Below are 25,854 nucleotides of genomic sequence, written 5' to 3' on the forward strand. Positions count from 1 at the left end.
TACCTCCATTAATACTCACAGGTATCCGGTACACTCCTGTTCGATCGTGGGTGGCCTGTGGCGCATCGGGGATCCGGACTAATGTCTTCACCCCCATCATGGAGCATCGATCCTGGAAGTGCCCAGGTTCCCCACAGCTCCAGTAGACCGGCCCAGACTTCACACTCACACTTGTGGCAGTGGATTCAACAGCCTGAGGGGGAGAGTGGAGAGATATATGGGAAACCGACAGGTTGAAAGGTCCAGGGGACCAGGCGACCGGCTTTGGGGTCATTATACCCCATTACTGGAGAATAGGAACAGGACGGGTGAAGGAGAGGGGTAGGGAGGAAAGAGAGCGAGAAAGATAGAAGAAGACTATATTCGACTGCTAAATATACCGCCATATCAGCTAGCTGGAACGCCTCATCCATTGACGCCGGGCAGTGGCACTTGTCCCACTCTGCTGTACCTTTTGGTAGCCAGGTATCACAAATTGTTTCAGTATCACCAGATTGAGTATCTCCTTGGCGTCATGATCATCAGCCAGCAGCAACTGTCAACAGGTGTCATGGAGCTGCCGAGTGAATGCGAAGAGATGGCCGAGCTCGCCAAGCGTCAGTGAGCGGAAATGATGGCGTGTTGGTGGTGTCTGAGCTTCGGCTGACCCGTTGCAGGATGGCTTTCTTCAGGTCTTCGTACACCAGGAGTTTGGACGCAGGTAGCTGTTGGCCTGCGAGTTGGGCTTCCCTGGACAACAGTGGCACAAGGAGTGCTGCCCACTGAGTGCTGGGCCAGTTCCATGCTCCAGCTGTCTGATCGAAGAGCTCAAGAAATGCCTTTGGGTCGTCCCATCTTCACCAGCTTGATGTGTGGCACATCCAAAGGTGGGTCTGGGATCGTGGCTGACGAGTCCTCCATGTGTACCAGTCTGTGTAGCACCTGCTGATCCTCTGCTTGAGCCTAGAAGTGCGCCTGGAACCGCTGCTCCTGTTCCACACGCAGCTCAAGCAGAGTCTGCTTATTGGATGCCAGCAAGGGTATTGATTAATTCGTCCAACAGTGAGGACTCCATGACTACATTTTCTTCCACTTTTTATCCCTCTCCAACTCTCAATGCAACACAAAACAGCTGTTAGAGATAATTTCCCACAGGTGTCATCCTTACCCCTCTTTCTCTCCCGGTCTCGCTCTCCAAAGACTTCGCTCAGCCATGCCCCCATCACCACAGAATGGCTTAATTATGGCTGTCTCTGCATATTAAGATGGGATAGTAGAAACTATTTTAACACCTAAAAAGTTAAATACTATAGCTTTAAGACAAACCTAACATGAGATCTGAGGCTGTTTAGCTATAGTATGTGCTTCTATAGAAGCCATCCTCAAACTTCATTTTGAAAGTTGTGTTACATTGTTGAATTTCCAGTGGAGAACTATACTGCCCACATTGTTACATAGATTAATTCTCAAATGTAATCTAGTACTAAAATCTAAAATTGTAATTAGTATCTTAATATTTTAAGAAAATTATATTATCTTAATATAATTTTTAGATAATCTAAAATGATTACTTTAAGATTACATATTGATGTGTGATGTTAATCTAATATATATATATTAGAAAGTATATTCACTACCAATTGACACTCCTTTCATTAAACATGAGCAAACATTAATCAAACCACAATTTGCTATTTGTTTGTCAATGATTTAGCACAATGTAACAAGGTTCAATATATGTGGACAAGGAGGAAGCGGAGGATGGAAACTTCAACACAAACTGTAAATTTTATATACACTCTCATCAGATAAATAGCTTTTCAGATTAGCATGTGAGACTGCAGGGCCCAGTCAACTCATCCAGCACATCACAGATGACAACAGCCCCCTGCTCTCCCCTCGCTGCCTCAGCCAGAGCCAACGCTTCAACACAGACCCAGAGTCTGCCCCGTCTCCATCCAGCACACAGCATCTCATCATGTACAAACAAACACACACACTCTTTCAGCTGGAATAATTTGGTGGCCTGCTGTCCAGAAAAGGAACAAAGAGTTGTATAAAGTGTAAACAATATAAACTTTATAAAATTATCAGTAGATTTTTAAATTGACACAAGGTGCCAATTTTTGGCAAATTCATTGGTCTGGTTGATATAACGGTCAACCATATAGAGCCTACTATACAGTATACTACAGTAGGTCTATATATGTACTATACCTGTAGGTGTCTGAGTGAGTGCTAATATATTAATACTATTTATATTTACATACAGTATGTATGGTTTTCTCACTTTAGGGCTCGTGTGGTTGTTAGAACAGAGGTTTCAGGAGATGCTAAAGAAGTCGCCTCCATCCCTCTACTCACCAAACACATCCAAACACTCAAAATGAAAATACGGAAATTTGAAGAGCACTTTGAGCAAGAAATGAACTATAAGGTGAGAATACATTTTGAAAAAACATGTTATTTGCATTGCACTATGTCCATAAAACCATCACAAATTACTAATGTGAAAATTTTAGAATGAGCAAATTATTTTTTCTTTTATATTAAAGGTGCTATATATAGTATTTTTACTGTACTAAAACATAAAATGACCAAAATATGTCATTAGAAAATTTGAAACATGCTAAGTTGAAATACTGATAACAATGCTACCAGCCAGTATATTCTATTTTGAAATTTCCATTCTGGGCACAAATTTCTGTTTATGTTTTGGCCTGTGTGATCCCGCCCACTGCCCACTCACCAATAGTATTTCGACACTGCTGGGTTGCCAGATTTGAACAAGTTTGCAGGCAAACAACACTATGTGCTGCAGCCATGGAAGCCAGCAAACCAACTGAATCAGAGATTACAGTTTCCACCCGACCTATAAAGCCTCGCCATCTGTCTAAATACCAACATGACCAGAGGCGTAGTAAAACAAGGGTAAATATTGGAGAAGCCTTTGAAAAATGGAGACAGCTTAAAGCCCAGAAATTCTTTAAAATGGATGCTGAGTTGGCTAATTTGCATGTCAACCCACATGAGCTTCGAGTCTGGAGGTGGGGCAGACAATTCTCCAATATTTTGAATTTGTACTGCAGTTCCCATTTCAAACACTTGTTGTCAGTCTTACATAGCACCTTTAAATGCACTCGTTTTTCTCACAGAAAACTGTATAAAAGCTGAACTTTGTCCCATTACCATTGATCGGTGATTCCAAACCAGGGGTACGTGTACCTCACTGGAGACTTAAGCAGATTGTCTGTTCTCATGGATTGTCTTTTTTGCTTTGTTAAAGCTATATTTAAAAAAATTATCTTATCATTTGCTCACCCTCATGCCATCCCAGATGTGTACGACTGACTTTCTTCTGCAGAACACACAAAGATTTTTACAAGAATAGTTCAGGTGTGCAGGTCCATATTATGCTAGTGAAAGTTATTCTTTTTGTAGCTCCACAAACCTTAGAAAAGTAATCCATATAACTACAGTGGTTAAATACATATCTTCAAAAGCAATATAATAGGTGTGGTTGAGAAACAAATTAAAATTGAAGTCCTTTTTAATGCTAAGAATCCACTTTTACTTTCACCTTTAAATCTGAAAGTCACCTGTGGTGTCTGTTTAGTGGAACTTTCACATCTGAAATTGAAAGTGGAGATTTAGAGTTAAAAAGGCCTTAAAAAAATGATGTTTCTCATCCACACCTATTATATAGCTTCTGAAGAAATAAGATTAAACCACTGGATACATATGGATTACTTTTATGTTTATGTTTTGGAGCTACCAATGTCACTTGTATTGTATGGACCTTCAGAGCTGAGATACTGTATTCTTCTAAAAGCTTTGTTTGTGTTCAGCAGGAGAAAGTCATACACATCCAGGATGGCATGAGGGTGAGAGAATTATGAAAGAATTTTCATTTTTGAGTGAACTATCCCTTTAAATGAAAAAAGAAGAGCTCAATAAGTAAATAGATTTAAATAACTAATAAAGATAAATCTAATTTTTTCCTCCCCATTTCATTTTAAGGAAAGAAAAAAAAAATATAATGTGTGCATGTTTAATAAACCTGTGTGGATGACAATTGTAGAAAGATATACAACGATCAGCTAAAACATTAAAATCACCTGCCTAATATTGTGTAGGTCCCCCTCGTGCCGCTAAAACAGTGCCAACCAGCATTTCAGAATAGCATTCTGAGATTATATTCTTCTCACCACAATTGGACAGAGCGGTTATCTGAGTTACCATAGACTTTGTCAGTTCAAACCACTCTGGCCATTCTCTGTTGACCTCTCTCATCTCAAGGCGTTACTCATGCATTTAGAGTGATATTTTGAGATGTGGGACCTAACCAATATTAGGCAGGTGGTTTTAATGCTGTGGTTGATCGGTGTATGTGCTACTTGGTCAGTCTGTGATTCACCCACAGAATCGATTGTGTGTGTGCTTTTAAAGTGACTTGTGTGATAATAGTAATTATCATGCTAAATATTCAGTATATTATGAGATAAAAGGAATAATTTTTGGTTTTGTGTTGATGAAGGTGCACCTAAGTCTTATGTGGCTGTGGGGCTACATAAAGACAAAAAGGTTGGGAAAAAGGTTAGCCCAAACAAACTACTTCCAGTCCCATAGAAAACAGACATTTCAGTTATATAGTTTCCTGCTCCCTCTGCTGGTGGGGATTAGTACTGCTGGGCTGATGCTCTTTGATCAGGAGCAGCTTTTAAAGACTGATTGCAGACTATAACAGCAGTTAAAGTTTCTGTGAGGATTTGTCTCTCTTCTCACCAACAGCCTTCACATAATAATAAATCAGCAAATCCAGAGATTGTAAAGCTTGTAAGTGAACTGGCGAGAACTCGCAAACAGCTCAAAGGTAAGAATGCCAGACCATATAATTGAAGGTAAAATCATTTATAGGCTTTGTTTTATACTATTATTATAAACCATAACACAAATAATGAGTTTATCAAACTTGTTATGGGTCTACACCAGAATTGTAGAATTTATTAATGCTCTCTGGAATTCTCAATAGTGTTTGGTCAATCATTTACAGATAAAAATGACTGCTACACTGAATAATTGACCGTTGCCCAATCGATGGCTATTGATTTCCTACCTAGCTTTTCTAGATTCATGCCACTCGTATCTGTCTACAATCTCCTTCTCTCACATAATGATAAACACCCTGTCAGGGTTTATTTTATGATAATGACCAGTTCACTGAACATTATGGCTTTTGTGCTTTAACTAAAAAGCTGAATATTAGATATTCATCAATTAATAAAATAACAAAATGGAACTTGTTAAAACAGAAATTAAATTACTAATGTATTAATTTGCAATTTGTTACTAAAGCAGGTAAGGAATATATAAAGAAAGTGACTTATTAAGAAGTAAATATATACACTCAAGGGCTTGAATATTGTGGGGTTGCAGCGTGAAGTGTTTACACATGCTTCCATTGATCAGGGTATAAATGATGGGGGTGTTGTACTTGGTTGTTTTGATTATTTGGGGGAACCTTCCCCCATGCCACCCATAATATATGCCCCTCTATACACTTATACAACAGTCTGTAAAATATTTAACAAACTATAAAGCAGTTTAGCTTGTTGAATGTTTTCGCAAATACATTTACAGATGGTTTATAATAAAATATCCATATAAACCATACACATTTTTTAAAGTTAAACCAGATGAGTATACAGAGAGTTCAATTTAACATTGTTTGTTTCCTGTTCATCTTGAAATAAATCATTTAACGCAAAACAGTATCTTCATCTAATTCAGCCAACTGGTTCAACCCTCTCCCCAGATTTAAAGCTGAGACAGTCATTTGATGAATCCCGAAGACAAGACGGAAGTGAGTCCACGGATATCTGCAAGTACACGAACGGCCAGCAGGAAGCGCCAGAACAGCAGACTCAACATCACAAGCCCTCGCTAGAGGAAACGGTGGACTCGCTCCTTAAACGGCTGTGAGAGAAACGGCAGGCTCTCGGCTTCCAGAAATCATGAAGGTGAGGCCATCTGCGTATGCATTCTGGCGTGTCAGGAGGCCGTTTGAATGTATGTTTGTGTTGCCAGCATTGTTGCCAAATTTCGCAAGAGAAACAAGCATCTTGGTCTGCCAAAACAAGCCCAAAATAAACGACCTGACCAATCAAAAGCAAAAGGTTTTATTAGTTATGGAGAATTGCTTAATTTCATTGATCAATGTGGAATAAATATATATTAAAATTGTAAATAAAAATAGATACAAATAAAAACTAGGGCTGTCAATCAGTTTACATTTTCAATCAAATTAGTCACATGACATGCGGCTTAATTAATAGACTGAATCACAATAGCAATATTTGCTTGAAAGACCCTCAAATAAAGATAATTAAGAATAAGTAATACATAATGATTTAAAGTTATAGATATAATATATCAATTTTAGTGCTGTCAGTTGATTAAAATATTGAATCACAATTTATCGCATGATTTTTCATAGGTAATTGCGATTAATTGCAGATTTTGAAAGTGATGAAATTTGACTGTATCTACACTTTTCTGTCAAAAGGCATTTATATTCCCTTAAGGAAAAAACAAATCAAAACTATATGTAATAAGAAGGCATTTATTTTCTTTTTAGAAAAAAAAAAAAACAAAGCAAAATGTGATGCTTTATTAAAAATGTTCATATAAAACTTTCCACATTATAAAGATAGAAATGCACTAATATAACACCAATTCGAGTAACATTAAACTAAATTCTATTGTGGAGGATGAAGGTAAGAGATTTAATGCGCATCGCAATGAATACGCATATAGTCCCCATAGTTTGTGCATTCATTGCGATGCGCATTCAATTTCTTAAACCCTCATCCTCCACAATATTAATCAGCTGACAGGCTCACACGATTCACAAGGGTGACATCTCTAATAAAAGTATAATAATTCAGATATACAGATTGAAATATATTGCATTATTGTGGCAGATGAGTAAAGCTTTGATTAGACAATACAAAAGAGTGGCTTTAGGGTCAATGTATTTGTTAAATTCCTTGTATTTGTTAAATTCCAATGTAAAAATCATTGAACAAAAGCCTACAGTCGACAGACATTAATTTTGCAATTTAGTATGTCAGTCTGTCCTGTTCTCACAAAATGTGCTCTTATGTTCCGTTTGCACTATTTTTAATGTTTGGTGTATGAGTTAGAATGAGTTAGATGGACACTTGTGGAGTGTCTCACTGGTTTTTAGTATATTAAACGCTGCATTTCTAGGATGCTGTGTCAAGTTAAAAGTAGTTGAAACTTTAAAAATGGCATCTCAAAATGCATTCTGTAGTGCTTTGTCCAGCTGTCAATGCGTTCAGTGTGAGCGGCACTCATTCTGTGGCTGTGCTGTTTGTGAGGTTTGTTGAGGCGCACAGACTGCCCTATACTGACATATATACCTCAAGATTAAATTGCTCTGAAGCAGTGTTAAACTCATCAACAAAATCACTGACGAAAACATTCATTGACCGAGGGTTTTTTGATTTTGTCAGCAATAATGAATACAAAACCAAAAAGATGCATCATGGTGATAATTAAACAATTTTAATAAAGCATACTGTTGACTAAAATATGACAAGAAAAAATAATACTGCAAGATATTATAACATCTTAGGTTGTCAGAGGGAGCCCTCTCCCAAATACTGATCTTCACCCATTTCTTCATTGCTCATTTCCTGTTTACCACATGTATATATAGCCATGCAGTTTCATTGTTCATTGCGAAGTATTGACAGTTTACCCTGCCTTACCGAGCGGTTTTCCATTGTTTCTTGATTTATGTTATGACTATTGCCTGTTTATCTGGATTACCTGCTTTTTGGAATACCCTTTAATTTGTTTGCTAGTTTCAACTGTCTATTTTATTTTTCTGCCTGCTTTACGACTATGTCTCTCTGCCTGCTGTTTTGGATTGTTTGCTTGTGTCTCTTTTAATAAACTTCCTGCACATCCTAACATCGCCTCCATGGCCAGTTCGTTACAGATATTAACACTGCAAGATATAAACAAAATAAACATCTAGAAAAACCTCTGTTTATAGAAGATATTAGATATGGATTCATCTGTTAGGCTACAATAATTAATTATGTTGGGGATTTCAATGCTTTCAATGCTTAATTACCTCATTCAAACGTATCCTATATATACATGAGATTAAACACTACACAACATGTAATATTACAACTTGCATCTGCTCAGACAATGAAGTGAATGAACAGGTGAACTTGAACTAAGTTATGCGCTAGTCATAGCTCGTGTAACTTGTATTGTGAATACACTGTTTCCGTAAAATAAATCAAAATAACAAAACACGCTGCATGCAATATCCTAAATTATAACACAAAACATTTATTATAATCTCTAAAGCATAAAGAAGAATTCAAAATACAGTAGGCTAAACTCTATTCTTTCTATGCTATTATTCAGGAGCTCTGGTTTTCACAACAATGACAGTTGAACAGTATTTTGTATGTAGTATCTGTTTTTATACACCGATCAGCCACAACATTAAAGCCACCTGCCTAATATAGTGTAGGTCCTCTAGAACTGCCACTCACTGGATGTTTTTGGCCATTCAGAGTCAATTCTAGAGACTGTTGTGTGTGAAAATCCCAGGAGATCAGCAGTTACAGAAATACTCAAACCAGCCCATCTGGCACCAACAATCATGCCATGGTTCAAATCACTGAGATCAAAAAAGTTTCCCCATTCTGATGGTTGTTGTGAACATTAACTGAAGCTTCTGACCCATATTTGCATGATTGTATGCACTACACTGCAGCCACACGATTGGCTGATTAGATAATTGCATAGATCAGAGATTTTCAATTGGTGAGGCGGGTTCCTATGGTCATGAAAATCATGGAAATGTCATGGAATTTAGAAATTGTGTTTGCCAGGCCTGGAAAACTCATGGAAAAACAATTGAACACTGAATGTTTTGGAAAAATCATGACATTTTCAAAGAAAACATTTTCAGCAGTAGCCTACAAGTGTGCTAACAATTCTATTTTATCACAGAGATACGTGAATAGCGCTACTCAGAGCCTGCACGGAGCAGCAGTATGCAAAATGCATTGCTGCGTAAACTGAGTAGAATGTGAATGCGTAGCGCCATGAGGTGTCGCATTTGACACCTCATTAATTGCAGAAAAGTTTGCTCATATTGCTCAAGTTCAATATGGATAGTGTATAAGGAATTAGTAAATTTCATATTTACATTATTGTTTGAATATATTAAGGCTTTAAATGTTTTTATGTAATAACTTGCTATGTTAATTAAGCTTATGGGGATGTTTGCTTGTGAGTCTGAGCAGTGTTATTATTCACTTCTTGAGGAGCAATCATTAAAAGTTTCTGTATCACATACATTCTCCTGTTTTTAATGGAAAACGTGAGAGAAGACCTGCGCTGGTTGTCACTGATGTCCCCTGATCTTTCTGTCAAGAGTCGTCGCATCAGTGTACCTGAGCAAAATCAGGGGGGTTCACGCTGGCAGTTTAGTCCGTAACAGAGTAGGGTTCACATGAAAATTTTTTAATGTGAAAACTGTTTTGCAGACCGCAGTATAGAACACAAAAATGACGTGTGCATGCGTTTTTGCCTATTTAAGCATGATGACATCATCAGTTGCACAAAAACAAACACGTTTCTCATTTATCCTAAAAGCATTTTTCTCGTTGGAGTTATCTTGCATTGGTACCTAACAGCGCTGTCTGTTGTTTTAATCTTAATTAAGTTAATGTCAGTGTTACTGGACACTTTTTTATTTCCTTTTACTCTTTTTTTGTTTTTTTTTAAACATTCTTGTCCCTTTGAGTCATTTATGTTTATGAAGGCTACACAATGGAGTTCTCAGGGTTTGACTCCGATTTAACAGTCATACTGGTGTCAGTGAGTGTTGTTTAAATAAATGTTTATTTTCTAGTAAACCACATAGCTTGCCATTTGTCATTCATTTTAGTTAAGATATGCTGTGGTAAATTTAAACAAGGATTTTTCTTATTTGGCATGTGTACATAGATGAAATGTATGTTCATGAAAATTTGCCTCAAAAGTCATGGAAAATGATTGGTAAAAATGTGTATGAACCCTGATAACGGTTCACGTCTGTACACATCTGTCCTGCTAGCTTGCGTGTTAAAGTGCGTGTTATGCATATGGATTGCTTTGTATTGACTGAGTTTCCCCACCTGTCTCGAAAGGCTATGAAAGCCCTCATCCCCTTCACCTCCACTTACCTATGTGAATGCGGGTTTTCCGAAATTGTTTCAGTGGGACCGCCGTTCTCCACCTGAGCGACTTTAGGCAGTTCAGCACCGACTGCCCATGCTCGCTCGTGAGGTGCGCCATCATAGAGGCTGAGTCTAACTCCAGTCTGAGAAAAGAGATGCTCAGTAGAGCTTGCTCTTTTCCCAGTAGACCCGATGCCCCAACTGGCTGAGGTACCTAAGCACCAGGTCTCTGTGTGCACCCAACAAGTCACGAGAGTGAGCTAGGATCAGCCAGTCATCGAGATAGTTGAGGATGGTGCCTTCTTTAGTGGGGCAATGGCTGCCTTTGCGATTTCGTGAAGTCACGAGGTGACGGATAGACCGAAGAGGAGGACCTTGTACTGGTATGTCAGGCCCTCGAAGGCGAACCGCAGAAGGGGCCTGTGCTGAAGTAAAATTCGAGACGTGGAAGTAGGCCTCCTTCAGGTCTACCGCTGCAAACCAATCTTGATGCCGGAGGCTTGTTAAAATGCATTTTTGCATCAGCATCTTGAACGGGAGTCTGTGCAAGGCCCGGTTCAGTACTCACAGGTTCAATATTGGCTGCAGCCAACCGCCTGTCTTGGGTATGATAAAGTAAGGGCTGTAGAACCCCTTCATCTGGGCTGGTGGTACAGGCCTTCCACAGAAAGGTAGCGATCTCCGCACGCAGGTACTGAGGTACCTGAGGTACTGCGGTAAAATGAACTGAATCACATAGCCGAGTCGGACGGCCAGGTCAGCTTAGGGCCATGCTTAGTTGGGAGACATCAAAGCACTTACCTGGCTCCGGGTACCCAACATAGGACCGGTCATCGACAGGGGATGGAGAGGTACCGTCCTCGTAATTTAAACGTAAAACCGTCCGTGTGTTTGTGCCATCTCCGCAGTGCTGTGCCTGCCGTAAATGTGTAGTGTCCATGACAACAACATCCGTAAACACTGGGTGTGTGACCCAGGGAGTGAGGAAGCCGCTCTTTTTCTTAGAACGTGGGTACCGCAGCCCCTTGGGCATATGGCGAAATCAGATGAAAATGGAAGAAAAGATTCTCCTCCTGGACCTCCACCTGGGGATGGAGTGGTCTTCACATCCCTGGGTCGCCCATGTCAGGGGCGCTTAGAAGCCTTCATCGGGTTCTTGGCGGCGGGCCATGAGATGGGGGGTGTCTGCTTCCTGCGGGTGGCTCAACGGCATGGCTGGGCCACTGACATGGGCTGTTTGTGGAGCTGGTTGTGTCGCCACAGGGGGATGCCCCTGGCGACAAGCAGACGAGGTGCGGGATCTTGATCCACACTGGGGCAGGATATGCTGAATAACCTCTGTCTGCTTGTTAACTGCCAAGTACGGTTGGCACCCAAATAGGCCAAACTGGGAAACGGGTGCGTCAAGGAACCGTAACTTGTCAGCATCCCTCATCTTGACCAAGTTGAGTCATAGATGACGCTTCTGGATCACTAGGGTGGAAATCGCTTGCCTGAGAGTCCGTGCCATGACCTTTGTCGCCCGAAGAATATATACTCTATTAGGCTGTCAAGCATCCAGGCGCATTCTCTGCACTCAACCGGTGCACAAGGGGGAGAAACCGCAATAATGCGCCGTAAATCCAACAGCATGCAGAAGTCAATGGACAAGCAGAGGAATTCAGCTTGCTGAAACGCAACCGATTGGCCCTGAAGAAAAGTTCTGAATGGTGTTTGGGGCTCCCAAGGGTGACTCCTAGTGTCACTACATCGACACAACATCAAGTGAGTGACAGACAGGGAACATCACTATTCACCTTATTCAACCCCGCCCCTTTTCAGCACTCCGCTCTTCTGAATTTTTTCATCTGACTTCCTGTTTGTATTGAAGCTAATGAGAAGAGTCGATCAAACTGTATTATGTGTGGGAGCACAGAAAATATTTTTCCCCAAGAGTTGATGATATGAGTCTACAGCACCCCTTTACTTAAATGTAATTTAAAGGCTTGAATGTGATTTAAAATAGTTGTAAACGGAATATAAAATAAAACATACACTTTCACGTGTGTGTGTGTGTTTAAATATAGTGTCACACTTCCCCCTTCCCAGTTTAACGCTCAAAAAATCTGCTCACCTGAACTAAACTGTATTTTAAAGATAATTTTGTAAAGATTATAATAACTTTATAGATCTTTATTGTAAAGGGTTTAAACAATGTTTTGCATGCTTGTTTAATGAACCATAAACAATTAATGAACATGCACCTGTGGAACGGTCATTAAGATACTAAGCTTACAGATGGTAGGCAATTAAGGTCACAGTTATAAAAACTTAGGAAACTAAAGAGACCTTTCTACTGACTCTGAAAAACAGCAAAAGAAAGATGCCCAGGGTCCCTGCTCATCTGCATGAATGTGCTTTAGGCATGCTGCATGGAGGCATGAGGACTGCAGATGTGGCCAGGGCAATAAATTGCAATGTCCGTACTGTGAGTCAGTGCTACAGGGAGACAGGAAGAGAGACAGCTGATCATTCTCGCAGTGGCAGACCATGTGTAACAACACCTGCACAGGATCAGTAAATTCGAATACCACACCTGTGGGACAGGTACAGGATGGCAACAACAACTGCACAAGTTACACCAGGAACTCACAATCCCTCCATCAGTGCTCAGACTGTCTGCAATAGGCTGAGAGAGGCTGGAGTGAGGGCTTGTAGGCCTGTTGTAAGGCAGGTCCTTACCAGATATCATCGGCAAATACTTCGCCTATGGGCACAAACCCACCTTCACTGGACCAGACAGGACTGTCCAAAAGTGCTTTTCACTGACGAGTCACGGTTTTGTCTCAGCAGGGGTGATGGTCGGACTCACGTTTATTGTCGAAGGAATGAGACATCATCCTCCCGCATGTGGTACCCTTCCTGCAGGTTCATTCTGACATGACTGTCCAGCATGTCAATGCCACCAGCCATGCTGCTCTTTCTGTGTGTGATTTCCTGCAAGACAGGAAAGTGTTCTGCCATGGCCAGCAAAGAGCCCAGTTCTCAATCCCACTGAGCATGTCTGGGACCTGTTGGATCGGAGGGTTAGGGTTAGGGCCATTCCCCCCAGAACTGTACGGGAACTTGCAAGTGCCTTGGTGGAAGATTGGGGAAACATCTCACAGCAGTAACTGGCAAATCTGGTGCAGTCCATGAGGGGGAGATGTACTGCAGTACTTAATGCAGCTGGTGGCCACACCAGATACTGACTGTTACTTTTGATCCATACATCTCTCTCTCCCCCTAACTGGCATCTCTGATTCAGCGCCGGGCGTGCATCCTCACGGCCTCATCCTCCTCGTCACACATACACTCACCTAAAGGATTATTAGGAACACCTGTTCAATTTCTCATGAATGCAATTATCTAATCAACCAATCACATGGCAGTTGCTTCAATGCATTTAGGGGTGTGGTCCTGGTCAAGACAATCTCCTGAACGCCAAACTGAATGTCAGAATGGGAAAGAAAGGTGATTTAAGCAATTTTGAGCGTGGCATGGTTGTTGGTGCCAGACGGGCCGGTCTGAGTATTTCACGATCTGCTCAGTTACTGGGATTTTCACGCACAACCATTTATAGGGTTTACAAAGAATGGTGTGAAAAGGAAAAACATCCAGTATGCGGCAGTCCTGTGGGCTGAAAATGCCTTGTTGATGCTAGAGGTCAGAGGAGAATGGGCCAACTGATTCAAGCTGATAGAAGAGCAACTTTGCCTGAAATAACCACTCGTTACAACCGAGGTATGCAGCAAAGCATTTGTGAAGCCACAACACGCACAACCTTGAGGCGGATGGGCTACAACAGCAGAAGACCCCACCGGGTACCACTCATCTCCACTACAAATAGGAAAAAGAGGCTACAATTTGCAAGAGCTCACCAAAATTGGACAGTTGAAGACTGGAATAATGTTGCCTGCTCTGATGAGTCTCGATTTCTGTTGAGACATTCAGATGGTAGAGTCAGAATTTGGCGTAAACAGAATGAGAACATGGATCCATCATGCCTTGTTACCACTGTGCAGGCTGGTGGTGGTGGTGTAATGGTGTGGGGGATGTTTTCTTGGCACACTTTAGGCCCCTTAGTGCCAATTGGGCATTGTTTAAATGCCACGGCCTACCTGAGCATTGTTTCTGACCATGTCCATCCCTTTATGGCCACCATGTACCCATCCTCTGATGGCTACTTCCAGCAGGATAATGCACCATGTCACAAAGCTCGAATCATTTCAAATTGGTTTCTTGAACATGACAATGAGTTCACTGTACTAAAATGGCCCCCACAGTCACCAGATCTCAACCCAATAGAGCATCTTTGGGATGTGGTGGAACGGGAGCTTGCATCCCACAAATCTCCATCAACTGCAAGATGCTATCCTATCAATATGGGCCAACATTTCTAAAGAATGCTTTCATCACCTTGTTGAATCAATGCCACATAGAATTAAGGCAGTTCTGAAGGCGAAAGGGGGTCAAACCCAGTATTAGTATGGTGTTCCTAATAATCCTTTAGGTGAGTGTAGATTTCTATATCCACCTTTTTCCTGAAGTGTTCAATGATTCGACTGTTTTCAGTTTCCAGTCTCCAGTGTTTTCACTCGCATCGGCATATATTCTTAGTGGGTAAGATATTGTTTAAGATATTACATTTGTATAAATTGTCCAAACAAAATGAGTCGAGTTGACTGTTTTTATTTTAGACAGAGCCTCACTGTCTAAAAGTGTGTAGATGACATTAAGCTATGATCCGAGGTGAGTTACATTGATATAATTAATTATTTTGAGTTGTTATGACAGCCAACAACTGCACAAGTTGAGCCTAAAGGTAATTTTTTTTACACCAGGTAACACTTAAATCTTTGTTGTTCTCCTCTGGATCACTCATTTTTGCAGTTTTTACATGTCGTCTCGAAACCAGAAATACAAAACAGGCAAATAGAACCATCATGGCTCTAGAATGGATTTTCAGAGACAAAATTTCCAAGATGGCTGTGCGTTAGTTTCTCTGGTGAAAAGCAAAAGGCTTAAAAGCAAATAAGGTGAAAAGCAAAAGGCTTAATCTTTTTAATCAAATTAGAATTAAAAGATTTAATCAAATAAAATCAAATGTGCTGCCATGCCACGTATCCTGTTTATTTTTCCCTAGGGAAGGAAGTTTTGAATTCTAAAAGTTACAGTTTTCATAGTGCAATCAACTCTTTTATATATTCAGATTTAAGAAAACTTTTTTCCTGATGATATGACAACTTTAAGTTTTTTTTATCTTTGACATTATTTTCCAAATTTCTTTTTCGTTTTAAGTTTTTGTTTTTCTTTGGGTGAAAGACTTTATTTGCTTCAATAAAAACTTTTTTTGGATATGGGATCTATGTTGGAATTATTTTTAGCACAAAGAAAATGGTAGCTTTGCATTATTTTCTATTGTTCTTAAAACAGTATTGTCAGTAAGACACTGTTTTATTTGTATCACAGGAAGAAGAAGAGGGGTCAGATGACGACTCTGTTCGGTACACACCTCCGCCAGTGTGTCTCACAGATAGGAGAGGCTGTAGGGAAGAGGAGGGAGACAGTGACCCAGCGTTTGTGTCTCCGCTGGATGAGATAAAGACAGTGAGACAGTCAGCCTTAACCATGTCCAACCTTCATGAAGCCTGAAGGTACACATGTCGATAAATATTTTTTTTTTAAAACACTACTTCGTTTTTTTTGTTTCATTTTTTACATTTTTTATATTTTGTTCTTTTCTGAGTCTTTTTTTTTTATTTAGTTATAGTTATAAATTATTTTCTGTACATATTTTCACATTTTAATAATATTTTAATAAAGACAATATTCCATTGGTACTTTAATTCAACAAAATGACATTCAACTGGTCACAAAGTATAGTCAGGACATTACCGATGTAAAGAAAAACGGCACCATCATTATTTGAAAAAAGTCATTTTTGATCAAATCTAGACAGGCCTCATTTCCAGCAGCCATAACTCCAACACCTTATCCTTGAGTAATCTTGCTAAATGGCTAATTTGTTATTAGAAATTCACTTGGCATTATATCAAGCACAGTTGAAAGCTATTTGGTTCATTAAATTAAGCTTAATATTGTCTTTGTGTTTGTTTTTGAGTTGCCACAGTATGCAAAGACTGGCATGTCTTAAGGTCAATATTAGGTCAAACATGGCAAAAAAGTAACTCTAGAAAACTTGTCTGTCAATCATTGTTTTGAGGAATGAAGGCTATACAATGATTGAAATTGCCAATAAATAATGGAAGATTTCAGACAAAGGTGTACTCTACAGTCTTCAATAACAAAGGACAACAGGCTCTAACAAGGACATAAAAAGATGTGGAAGGCCAGATGTACAACTAAACAAGAGGAGAAGTACATCAGAGACACTAGTTTGAGAAATAGATGCCTCACATGTCCTTCGCTGACAGCTTCATTGAATTCTACCCACTCAACACCAGTTTCATGTACAATAGTAAAGAGAAGACTCAGGGGTGCAGGTCTTATGGGAAGAATTGCAAAGAAAAAGCCATTTTTGAAACAGAAAAACAAAAAGAAAAGATTAGAGTAGGCAAAGAAACACAGACATCGGAAAACAGATCATGGGAAAAGAGTGTTATGGATCTTAACCCCATTGAGCATTTGTGGGATCAGCTAAACTGTAAGGTGCATGAGAAGAGCCCAACAAGAAATGTGGGGTGAAGTGTCACCTGAGTATCTGGACGAACTTACGGCTAGAATGCCAAGGATCTGCAAAGCTGTCATTGTAATATTAATTTTTCACGTTATTAATGTCCTGATTAATAAAATGTCCTAGTATCCTATACATTTTGATCAGTTGAATGCCACTTTGGTGAATAAAAGTGCAATTTCTTTCCATAGGAGCAAAATCTGTACATTATTCCAAACTTTTGGCTGCCAGCATATATGTATAATAAATGATGCATTTTGTGAAGTGAAATTATTTACATACAAAAACATGAAAATATGTATAGAAAGCAACATCAATAACACCAATGCATGAAAGTTAGAAAAGGACCCAGAAAAAAATATGGAAAATGTAAAAAGTGAAAAATAGAAGCATTTATAATTGCAAAAGTGTCATTTAATTGCAGGTCTGAGTTGCTGGAGTGTCTGCGTGAGACTCGAGCAGAGAAAAAGAAACAACGTAAAGCCATCAGAGAGTTTGAAGAGCAGTTCTTGAAACAGATGGGAAGGTAAATTACAGATACATTAAGGTGCCATTAACACATTTTATTAATGATAGTTTGTTACATTTGACTTTTTCAAGATGGGAAGAAAACCCAAGACACAAATCAGTTCAGCATAGTTAGCATATGCACATCTAATCAATGATACGCAAAATAATTCTACCAACAAAAAAATAAATAAAAATCAATGCTTGTGTACACAATACTTGTATATGCATTTTTCTTTTCCAAAATAAAATACATTTCCATTTATCTGCTATCCAGTTATGTACAAAATTGTTTTACTAAGGCAACTCAAGGGTTAAATGTGTGTTTTATTGGTAAGATAATTTCACAAAGTCATATGTTTTATGTGGTATCTGTTGTTTTCTTTTTCCTGCACTACAAAAATAATGAAGAACTGCACAAAAAGATGACCGAATTCCCATGGCCATGGAGTACCAGGAGTACAAAAGTTTCAAAGCCAAATTACGCTTACTGGAAGTGTTGCTCAGCAAACAGGAAACCACAAAGACAATTTGAGTCAAAGATATTCTTTCTGCCTTTCAGTATTCACCCGATGTTTGGACCAAATTTACTTTTTACATTTGACATATTTGTGCCATAACGATGCTAAAATGCACTTTAATATTATTTCTGTGTTGATTTGATCACTCTGGAAGTCCTAGACTGAATGGGTGGGCCGAACCGAGCAAGGCCATTTGATGGCTACTGCAACATAAACACAGTGTGCAATCTCTGTGCTGTGTACAGAGCAAGTATACAGGATCTACAGTATACAAACCTCATATTTCATATTTGAAAGGGTGAAATGGAAATATAGAGTATTCATCTATGTTTACGGAATATGGCACTATATTTTTGGAGAAGATTTTTTTACCAAAGTCTAAATCATGCAATTTTCAAATTGTCTTGATTGTATGAAGCTAGTTTATTATTATAATTAGGAACATGGTGAGCATATGCACACTAATAAGTATCCATGAATCTCTGGGGCTAGGAGCTCTGGCCACCTCAAATAATGCAATACCCCTTATAGAAAACAACCCAGAGCACTTAAAATAATAACTGTATGCAAATGTCAGTGATTTCCTCACTTATAAATGCAGAGACCAACCGTAACTGTTTGCATTGCATGAACTAACAAAAGTTAGTTGTGTATATTTCTCATACATTTGTCTCTAGAATGTAAAAAAGGAAAAAATTGGATATTTAATAACTGGAGCATGAAATGAGAAGTAAATGTACTCCCCGAAGAATTTCTGGATAGCAAAGACAGAAAACCAAGGACCATATTTGAAAAGATATCAAGTGTAAATCTATTCAGTTTAAAATTATCTTAAGTATGGTACATGGCCATCACAGAGCACAGTTATCCTCTTATACATAGAAACACCAAGTCATGATATTTTAAGTCAGTGGTAAAAATCACCATTGAAGGCTGTCCAATCACATTTGTTTTTGGATTTTCTCCCAATTTGGAATCTAAGTCTAAGTCCTTAGTAGTGACTCACCTCAATCTGGGTGGTGGAGGACAAATCTCAGCTGCCTCTGCATCTGAGACCGTCAACCTGCACATCTTATCATGTGGCGATGTTGAGTGCGTTACCACGGAGATATAGTGCTTGTGGAGGCTTCACGGTATCCATCGCTGCATCCACACCCCACTGAGAGCGAACCACATTATAGCGATCACGAGGAGGTTACCCAGTGTGACTCTACCCTGCCTAACAACTGGGCCAATTTGGTTGCTTAGGAGACCCAGCTGGAGTCAGTCAGCACACCCTGGGATTCGAACTAGCGAACCCCAGGTGTGGTAGCCAGCGTCTTTACCACTGAGCTACTCAGGCCCCGCATTTTAAACTATTTAAAAATACTAAAGCCCAAAGCAGAAGATATGTTCATAAGAAGCGGATGAGCGCTTTAAGTGCAATTCTGCTCAAGTAGCTACTCTCTCAAAATGAAACAATCAACGTCTTTCTTTAACGGCTCTACTGCAATGAACTATTACAATCTTTGAGTAGTATCTTTGCATGCCAACCAGCATAAACTGTTGAAATGTGCTACAATCAGGTGTAATTATTCTGTGTTACGCTATCTTTGTCCCAGACTTTATTTGCTGTACACATCCACAATGACAAATGTAGCTTTTGAATGTTAGCTTTAGTGCATGTAAATTCTACATTGGTTTATACAGTTAATATATAATCTCTATATATTTGCTTTACCGTGAACTCATTCTTTTCCATCACCAAAGTCTTCTGTATTGTGCACTTCTGGTTCTATCCTTTTTTTTTTAATTCACCAGTTAAAAAATAAATATTTTTCTATCTACACGTCTCATCACATTTATTATATGTTAAATCACAGTATACTGAATGGGTTGGAATAAATAACATGAAACACTGCTAAAGAACAGTCATGGAAGTGCTAATGGTAATATTATTATTATTTTTTTAATTGCAATCATTGTGTCCAATCTGTTATTTTTATTTTGTTGATATCCGAGAACACGCTCGATAAAATAATGATCACATTATCACATTCATCAAAATGGTTGTCTTGACTGATTGCTGTGAGAATTTTGTGTTAAACTTTGATAAACTATTACAATGCTGCGTTCTAATGGGAAAGGACATCATTAAAGGTTTGACAGCCAATAGGGTTAAAGAAGCAGTCTGATTGGCAGGGGTCAACATCCCAACATGGATAGAAAAATAAGAGCATGACATATCTAACCCGAACCGGGTCAGGATTGACGAGCTAGTAAAAGAAAAGGACATTTTGTCAAAAGCAGCGAGATATGTGCTGCGGAATTGTCTTTGGCTTTGTTCACACTGCACATAAATCAGATTAGTTTTTCAAATCTGATCTTTAGGACTGACTGTTTACACTCTCATTTAGTAAGTGATGAAATCTGTTATGTTCGTTCAGACAGAGTTGTCAATATCCAGTGTATCCACATCTGTTGCTATAATAATAATCTAAGTGTCAGCATGATGCATTGAGACTTGTTATCAGAAGCTGACAGGGAGGGAATTTATTTTCTTAAATAGTTTTGCGTTTCCTTAAAATGCCCAAGCAATTGCTTTCTTTCTTTCAAAGAAAGTTTTGCATTCATTTGCAATAGGGTACGTTCCCTCACAAAATGTTTTGCCTTCCCTCGCTATTACTTTGGGTTCTCTCACAATAGCTTTTTCCATCCCTTATGAAAAATAACTATGGCTTTATTACAGTAACCATAGCACAACTACGGTATTTGGTATTTGTAGTTAAACCATAAGAAAACCATAACTATGGTAATAAATGTAATTACAATTTGGCCAAAAAAACAAAACAAAACTAAAACAAAACATGTTCACTACAATTTTATTGTAGTAACACCATAGTTAATCAGTGGCACATTTGACTACAGATTTACTAAAGTGAAACCATGGTTAGAACCATGAGAACCATGGTTTAAAAAAAACAAACGAACATGGTAATTGTACCACAAATGAATCATGGTGTTACTCTAGTAAATCTATAGAAACCATGATTTTTGGTATAGTGATTATTATGTTTTTACCATAGTTGTGGTTAAATAGTTTCCTTATTACTAAGGTAATACTACAAATATAAGTTAGAAAATATGGTTACTGTAGTTAAACCATGGTAAACTTTGTGGTTATGATTTTACTACAAATAACATAGTTGAACAATGGTTACTGTAAATTTTTTTGTGTACTATTGTGAGGGAACACAAAATGTATTGCAAGGTCAATAAAAACAATTGTGAGGGAATGCAAAACTTTTGTGAGGGAACGGAAAACTATTTGGAGGGAACGGAAAACTTATTGTGAGGGAACGGAAAACTTATTGTGAGGGAACGCAAAACTTTTGTGAGGGAATGCAACATTATTCAGAGGGAATTAAAAACGTATTGTGAGGGAACGCAAAACTATTTTAAGGGAATGCAAAAAATTTTGAGGGAGCACCAAACTATTGTGAGGGAACGCAAAATGTATTGTGAGGGAACACAAAACTTATTGCAAAGGATTGCAAAACTACTGTGAGGGAATGCAAAATGTATTGCAAGGTAACTAAAAACAATTGTGAGGGAATGCAAAACCATTCTGAGAGAACACAAAACTATTATGAGGAAATGCAAAATGTAAGGCAAGGTAACTAAAAACTATTCTGATGGAACGCAAAACTTATTGTGAGGGAACGCAAAACTATTCTGAGGGGAATGCACAACTTATTGTGAGGGAACACAAAACATATGACGAGGAAACACAAAACGCATTGTGAAGAAACGCAAAACTATTTCAGAATATATATTGCCTCTCTGACTAAGGATAGGCCAGAAAAGTGAAAAATGTATCTCATGTCCATCTTGCCTATGCTGACCTCACATGTTACATTAGACAACATAAGCACGAGGCTTTATTGTATTTACAAATACATGCATTTACAGTGTCCAAAACTGCTCACTCATTCACTATTCACTGCATAGCATAGTTTGCCATATGAGCAAAGAGTAAGCAAAAATGAGTGTATTCAGACAGTTCGAGGCAATATTGCACACGTTGTATGATGTTACATACTGTATGTGCTGCCTCCTGAATGACACTGCTTTGGACTGCTTTTGAAAACATCTAATTTCAAGTGTTTTCACACTCCAAACAACTGGCCAGATTTATGATGGAAGCGCCACAATATCCGATTTTGCTGCTTGTCTGAACAAAGCCTTTCAGACACCAGAAGGAAGTTCAACAGGAGAATTATGGGATGGCAACAGGAGAAGGCGAAATGTCTGTGCTGTTAAAGGCAGCAGAAGGGTTCAGTTCAGGTTTAGCGTCCCACACTGATGTTGCAGGTTTTGCAGCTTGGGTCCTTCTTGGCATTGACTGTTGACAAGCTCATGAGCTGGTGACCGCTGATCTCAGCTACCGTTCCCATGCTCAGATCCACGGGATCAGTGTAGATGACCTCCAGGATAATGTCCTGGCAGTGGTGGAACACCAGCTGCCCGTCTTCATCCTCTGAGCAGGTCAGAAAGCTGTTGTTGGCGATTTGCAGTGCTGGCAGACGTTGCTTGCAGAACTCATCTCCCGGCGAGCCCTTTGGAGCGATCACCAGAACCACGTAGTGATAGGCCGTGTACATGCAGTAGAAGTCACCAAAATACAGGTTTGTCTCAGGGTTGAAGAGCGCTTCTGCCGCTAGCTGGAAGCGGTAGCGGCCATACGGTGAGTCCTGCGGGGGTTTGCCTGTGTTGAACTCAGTATTACAGCTGAAGAAGATGCCCTCTAACTTCCCACTAATGGGTGAGCCATGGCTGCCACTGTTGTCCTTCACTGACGGCAACATCTTGTTGTTTTTGTCCTCCCTGTAATAAAAATAGAGTGAACTGTGCACATGACGGCTTTCATTAAGAAGTACAAAAAGAAATTAAATGTTAAAACTATTTCTGTGATAGTTTCAACTTTAGATTGGGTACTGCAAAAATATTAATAAATAATTTATAAATGATTTGTAAAGATGTTTAAAAGGTAAAACCAAGAATACACACCACAACAAATAAACAGCAAATCTGTAGCCTTAACAGACCTTGGTTATTAATTAGCTGGCATGGTTGTAATTCTTTGACAAATTTCTGTTATATAGTCTATATTTGACTTTACATGTAAGAAATGTGTAAAAAATGGACATGCAAATGTGACACATTGCTACAAAAATACATTTACTATTCACTACTGTTAAAATCAGTATCTACAAATTCTTGTATAGTACAGTAAGCAGTCAGTGTTAAAAAACATAGAACATAAATTAAATTTGTACATAACAAATGGGTTGACTGACATGGTGAAAAAATCCTCTAAACATTTTGACCAGTACGGCTCACACGATGACAAAAAAAACTTTTCATTTTGGTGGCATTGGCCATTCTAGGTTTTGAAGCATAAATTAAATGTTTTGGATGAGTTACTACATTTTGCAGACATGTAATAAGAGATGTGATGTCCCATAAAACAGTTGTGACAATTGCACTTACAGTTTAGAAAAATTAGCCTAAGTGATTTAAAAAAACTGTAAATAAAATGTGTATTTTCATTTACATTAACTAACAACCTGTTAAGCATTATGTAATGTTATTTAAATTCATTAGTAAACATTAAAAAGTGCATTATATCTTATGTCTATATATTATTTTAATATACAGTAACTAATGATCTGTTAATATTTTTTATAATATAGTATTTGTTAATAATTTATTAATGAAAGTTACTATAAAGTGTACCAAAGTACTTGGAGGTTCTCTTTTTATATTTCTTTATTTGCATGACATTTTTAAATATTTAAATTTTATTATACAAAATTGCAAGTTGCTGTTTGATTTTTACTAATGATTAAAGAAAGAGTAATCTAAAAGATTCTGTTACTGATTTAAATTTGAGTTATGTAATTTGTAATAAGTACTAGATAGATATACAGACAGGCAGGCAGGCAGGCAGATAGATAGATAGATAGATAGATAGATAGATAGATAGATAGATAGATAGATAGATAGATAGATAGATAGATAGATAGATAGATAGATAGATAGATCTAAAAACAAAAAACAAACAAAAACTATTCTACACATTTCCCCTTTAACAGAACAAATTGTATCTGTTCTCATATAAAGAATGATTTGCATTTAGATTAATATAGAAGATATTTAAATCTCTATGGTTACTTAAATGTATTTGCTTTTTGTGTACTGAGAGTTATTTCTTTCTCTCCAGCTACATACTCTCACTAAACTACAATCATAATGAAATATTATTTTAATTTCATTCAGCAAAAAAAAAAAAAAAAAAGAGAGAGATGGGCTAATTAATTCAAATACGGAAAGAAATACATATATGCAATAAGAAAACTAAATCAAATATTTTTATCAAACCTTTCTCACCCAATATTTAAGTCATTTTATTACCAGATTACTACCAGTTTCTCACCCATATCTATCATATCACTTGTGAAGTTATGGATTTAACCACTGGAGTCTTATGGATTACTTTTATGTGGCTTTTATGTGATTTTTGGAGCTTCAAAGGTCTGGTCACCATTCACTTGCATTGTAAGGACCAACAGAGCTGAGATATTCTTCTAAAAATCTTTGTTTGTGTTCAGCAGAAGAAAGAAAGTCATACACATCTGGAATGGCATGAGGGTGAGTAAATGATGAGAGAATCTTCATTTTTGGGTGAACTATCCCTTTAAGAAGCACAATTTTAGACCTGTTTTAGATAATATCTAGAGTTTTTCTTGCCCCATTTGCAAATTAGTATTTCTTGTTTTAAGCATAAATCTCACAAAATTTTGTTAGATTTCTGTTTAAAATAAGAAAAAGCAATTTGCCAATGATGGTAAGGAACATATTTAAAGAAAACAAAAGTCTTATTGTCATATACAATTTTGCTTCTCAAGTATATGTATCTTGTTTTAAAGGAAAAATTCTGTTATTTACTCAACCTCACAGTATTCACTTTAATTGCTGAACTCCAAACATCTCCTTTTGTGTTCCACAGAAGATATTTTGCAATGCGTTCTTATCTAAAACATTTGAGTAATTTGAGAATGTTCTTCTAATATGAATATTAAAAATCTAATGTTGGTTAACCCAGAGAAGCACATACCTTGCATGGTCAAAGTACTCTTTATGCTGGTTTCGGTAGAAGACAGAAAACCGCAGCATTCTGCCGGCGATGACCTCGGCTTTCTCCAACAACTGTGTGAGATGAACAGTGGAATAATCTGAGACCACAGAAGAAAAAAAAAGAAATTAAGTGGAGAGGAGAGGAGACAATACGAGCCAATAGCATGGCTTGATAGGTCCATAGAAGCCATAATAATATATTTCTTCACCTAGAAGTGCACTGTAAAAGCTGTCACTATTCTTCAGTTTAAACTAGATATTCCAGTCTAGACTGAGAAAACATGAATGTGCATCTCACCAGCTGTACAGAATTCAATGATCTCACTCCATTCCGACACGGCATAGTCTCCATCACCCTGTTTGGATGCGGTCTGAACGGCCACAGTGTACTCGGTGCGTGGACTAAGGAACCAGTGTCCTCGAACTGTCATTGGCAGGGGAACTGCTTTTGCTACCAGCTTAGTGGGGACGTCCTGGAGGTGACAGATAATGGATGAGATTGATTAACCCATGGGCAGTTTTATATGTGCTGTTCTTGTGGTCATAGTATTTGCCATTTGGGGGGGGGCCTTCAAAAAAATAGGTGGGTCTATAAGCAAATTTAGAAATAAAGTAAACATTTTGTGCCACAGTAAGGTTCCAGAAATAAAATTCTTATAATTTTCATCATAGA

General features: G+C 38.3%; 1 protein-coding gene and 1 pseudogene across 2 annotated transcripts in view; one reads left to right on the forward strand and one right to left on the reverse strand.

Annotated features, from left to right (window-relative positions):
- Positions 1-514: 514 nt before the first annotated feature.
- LOC127627228 (protein FAM13C-like) lies at positions 515-18,016 on the forward strand (annotated as a pseudogene).
- Positions 18,017-22,318: 4,302 nt separating this feature from the next.
- Positions 22,319-25,854, reverse strand: part of LOC127626593 (phytanoyl-CoA hydroxylase-interacting protein-like) — a 42,484-nt gene continuing 38,948 nt past the window's right edge. For both annotated transcript variants that reach the window (XM_052102494.1, XM_052102495.1), the window contains exons 3-5: positions 25,480-25,654; positions 25,162-25,279; positions 22,319-22,868 (exon numbers count right to left, since the gene is read on the reverse strand). In XM_052102494.1, the coding sequence (XP_051958454.1) occupies positions 22,331-22,868; positions 25,162-25,279; positions 25,480-25,654 (831 nt within the window). In that variant the 3' untranslated portion in view covers positions 22,319-22,330. The remainder of the gene's footprint in view (positions 22,869-25,161; positions 25,280-25,479; positions 25,655-25,854) is intronic.

This window comes from Xyrauchen texanus, chromosome 33 (genome assembly GCF_025860055.1).
Source record: "Xyrauchen texanus isolate HMW12.3.18 chromosome 33, RBS_HiC_50CHRs, whole genome shotgun sequence".
NCBI lineage: Eukaryota > Metazoa > Chordata > Actinopteri > Cypriniformes > Catostomidae > Xyrauchen > Xyrauchen texanus.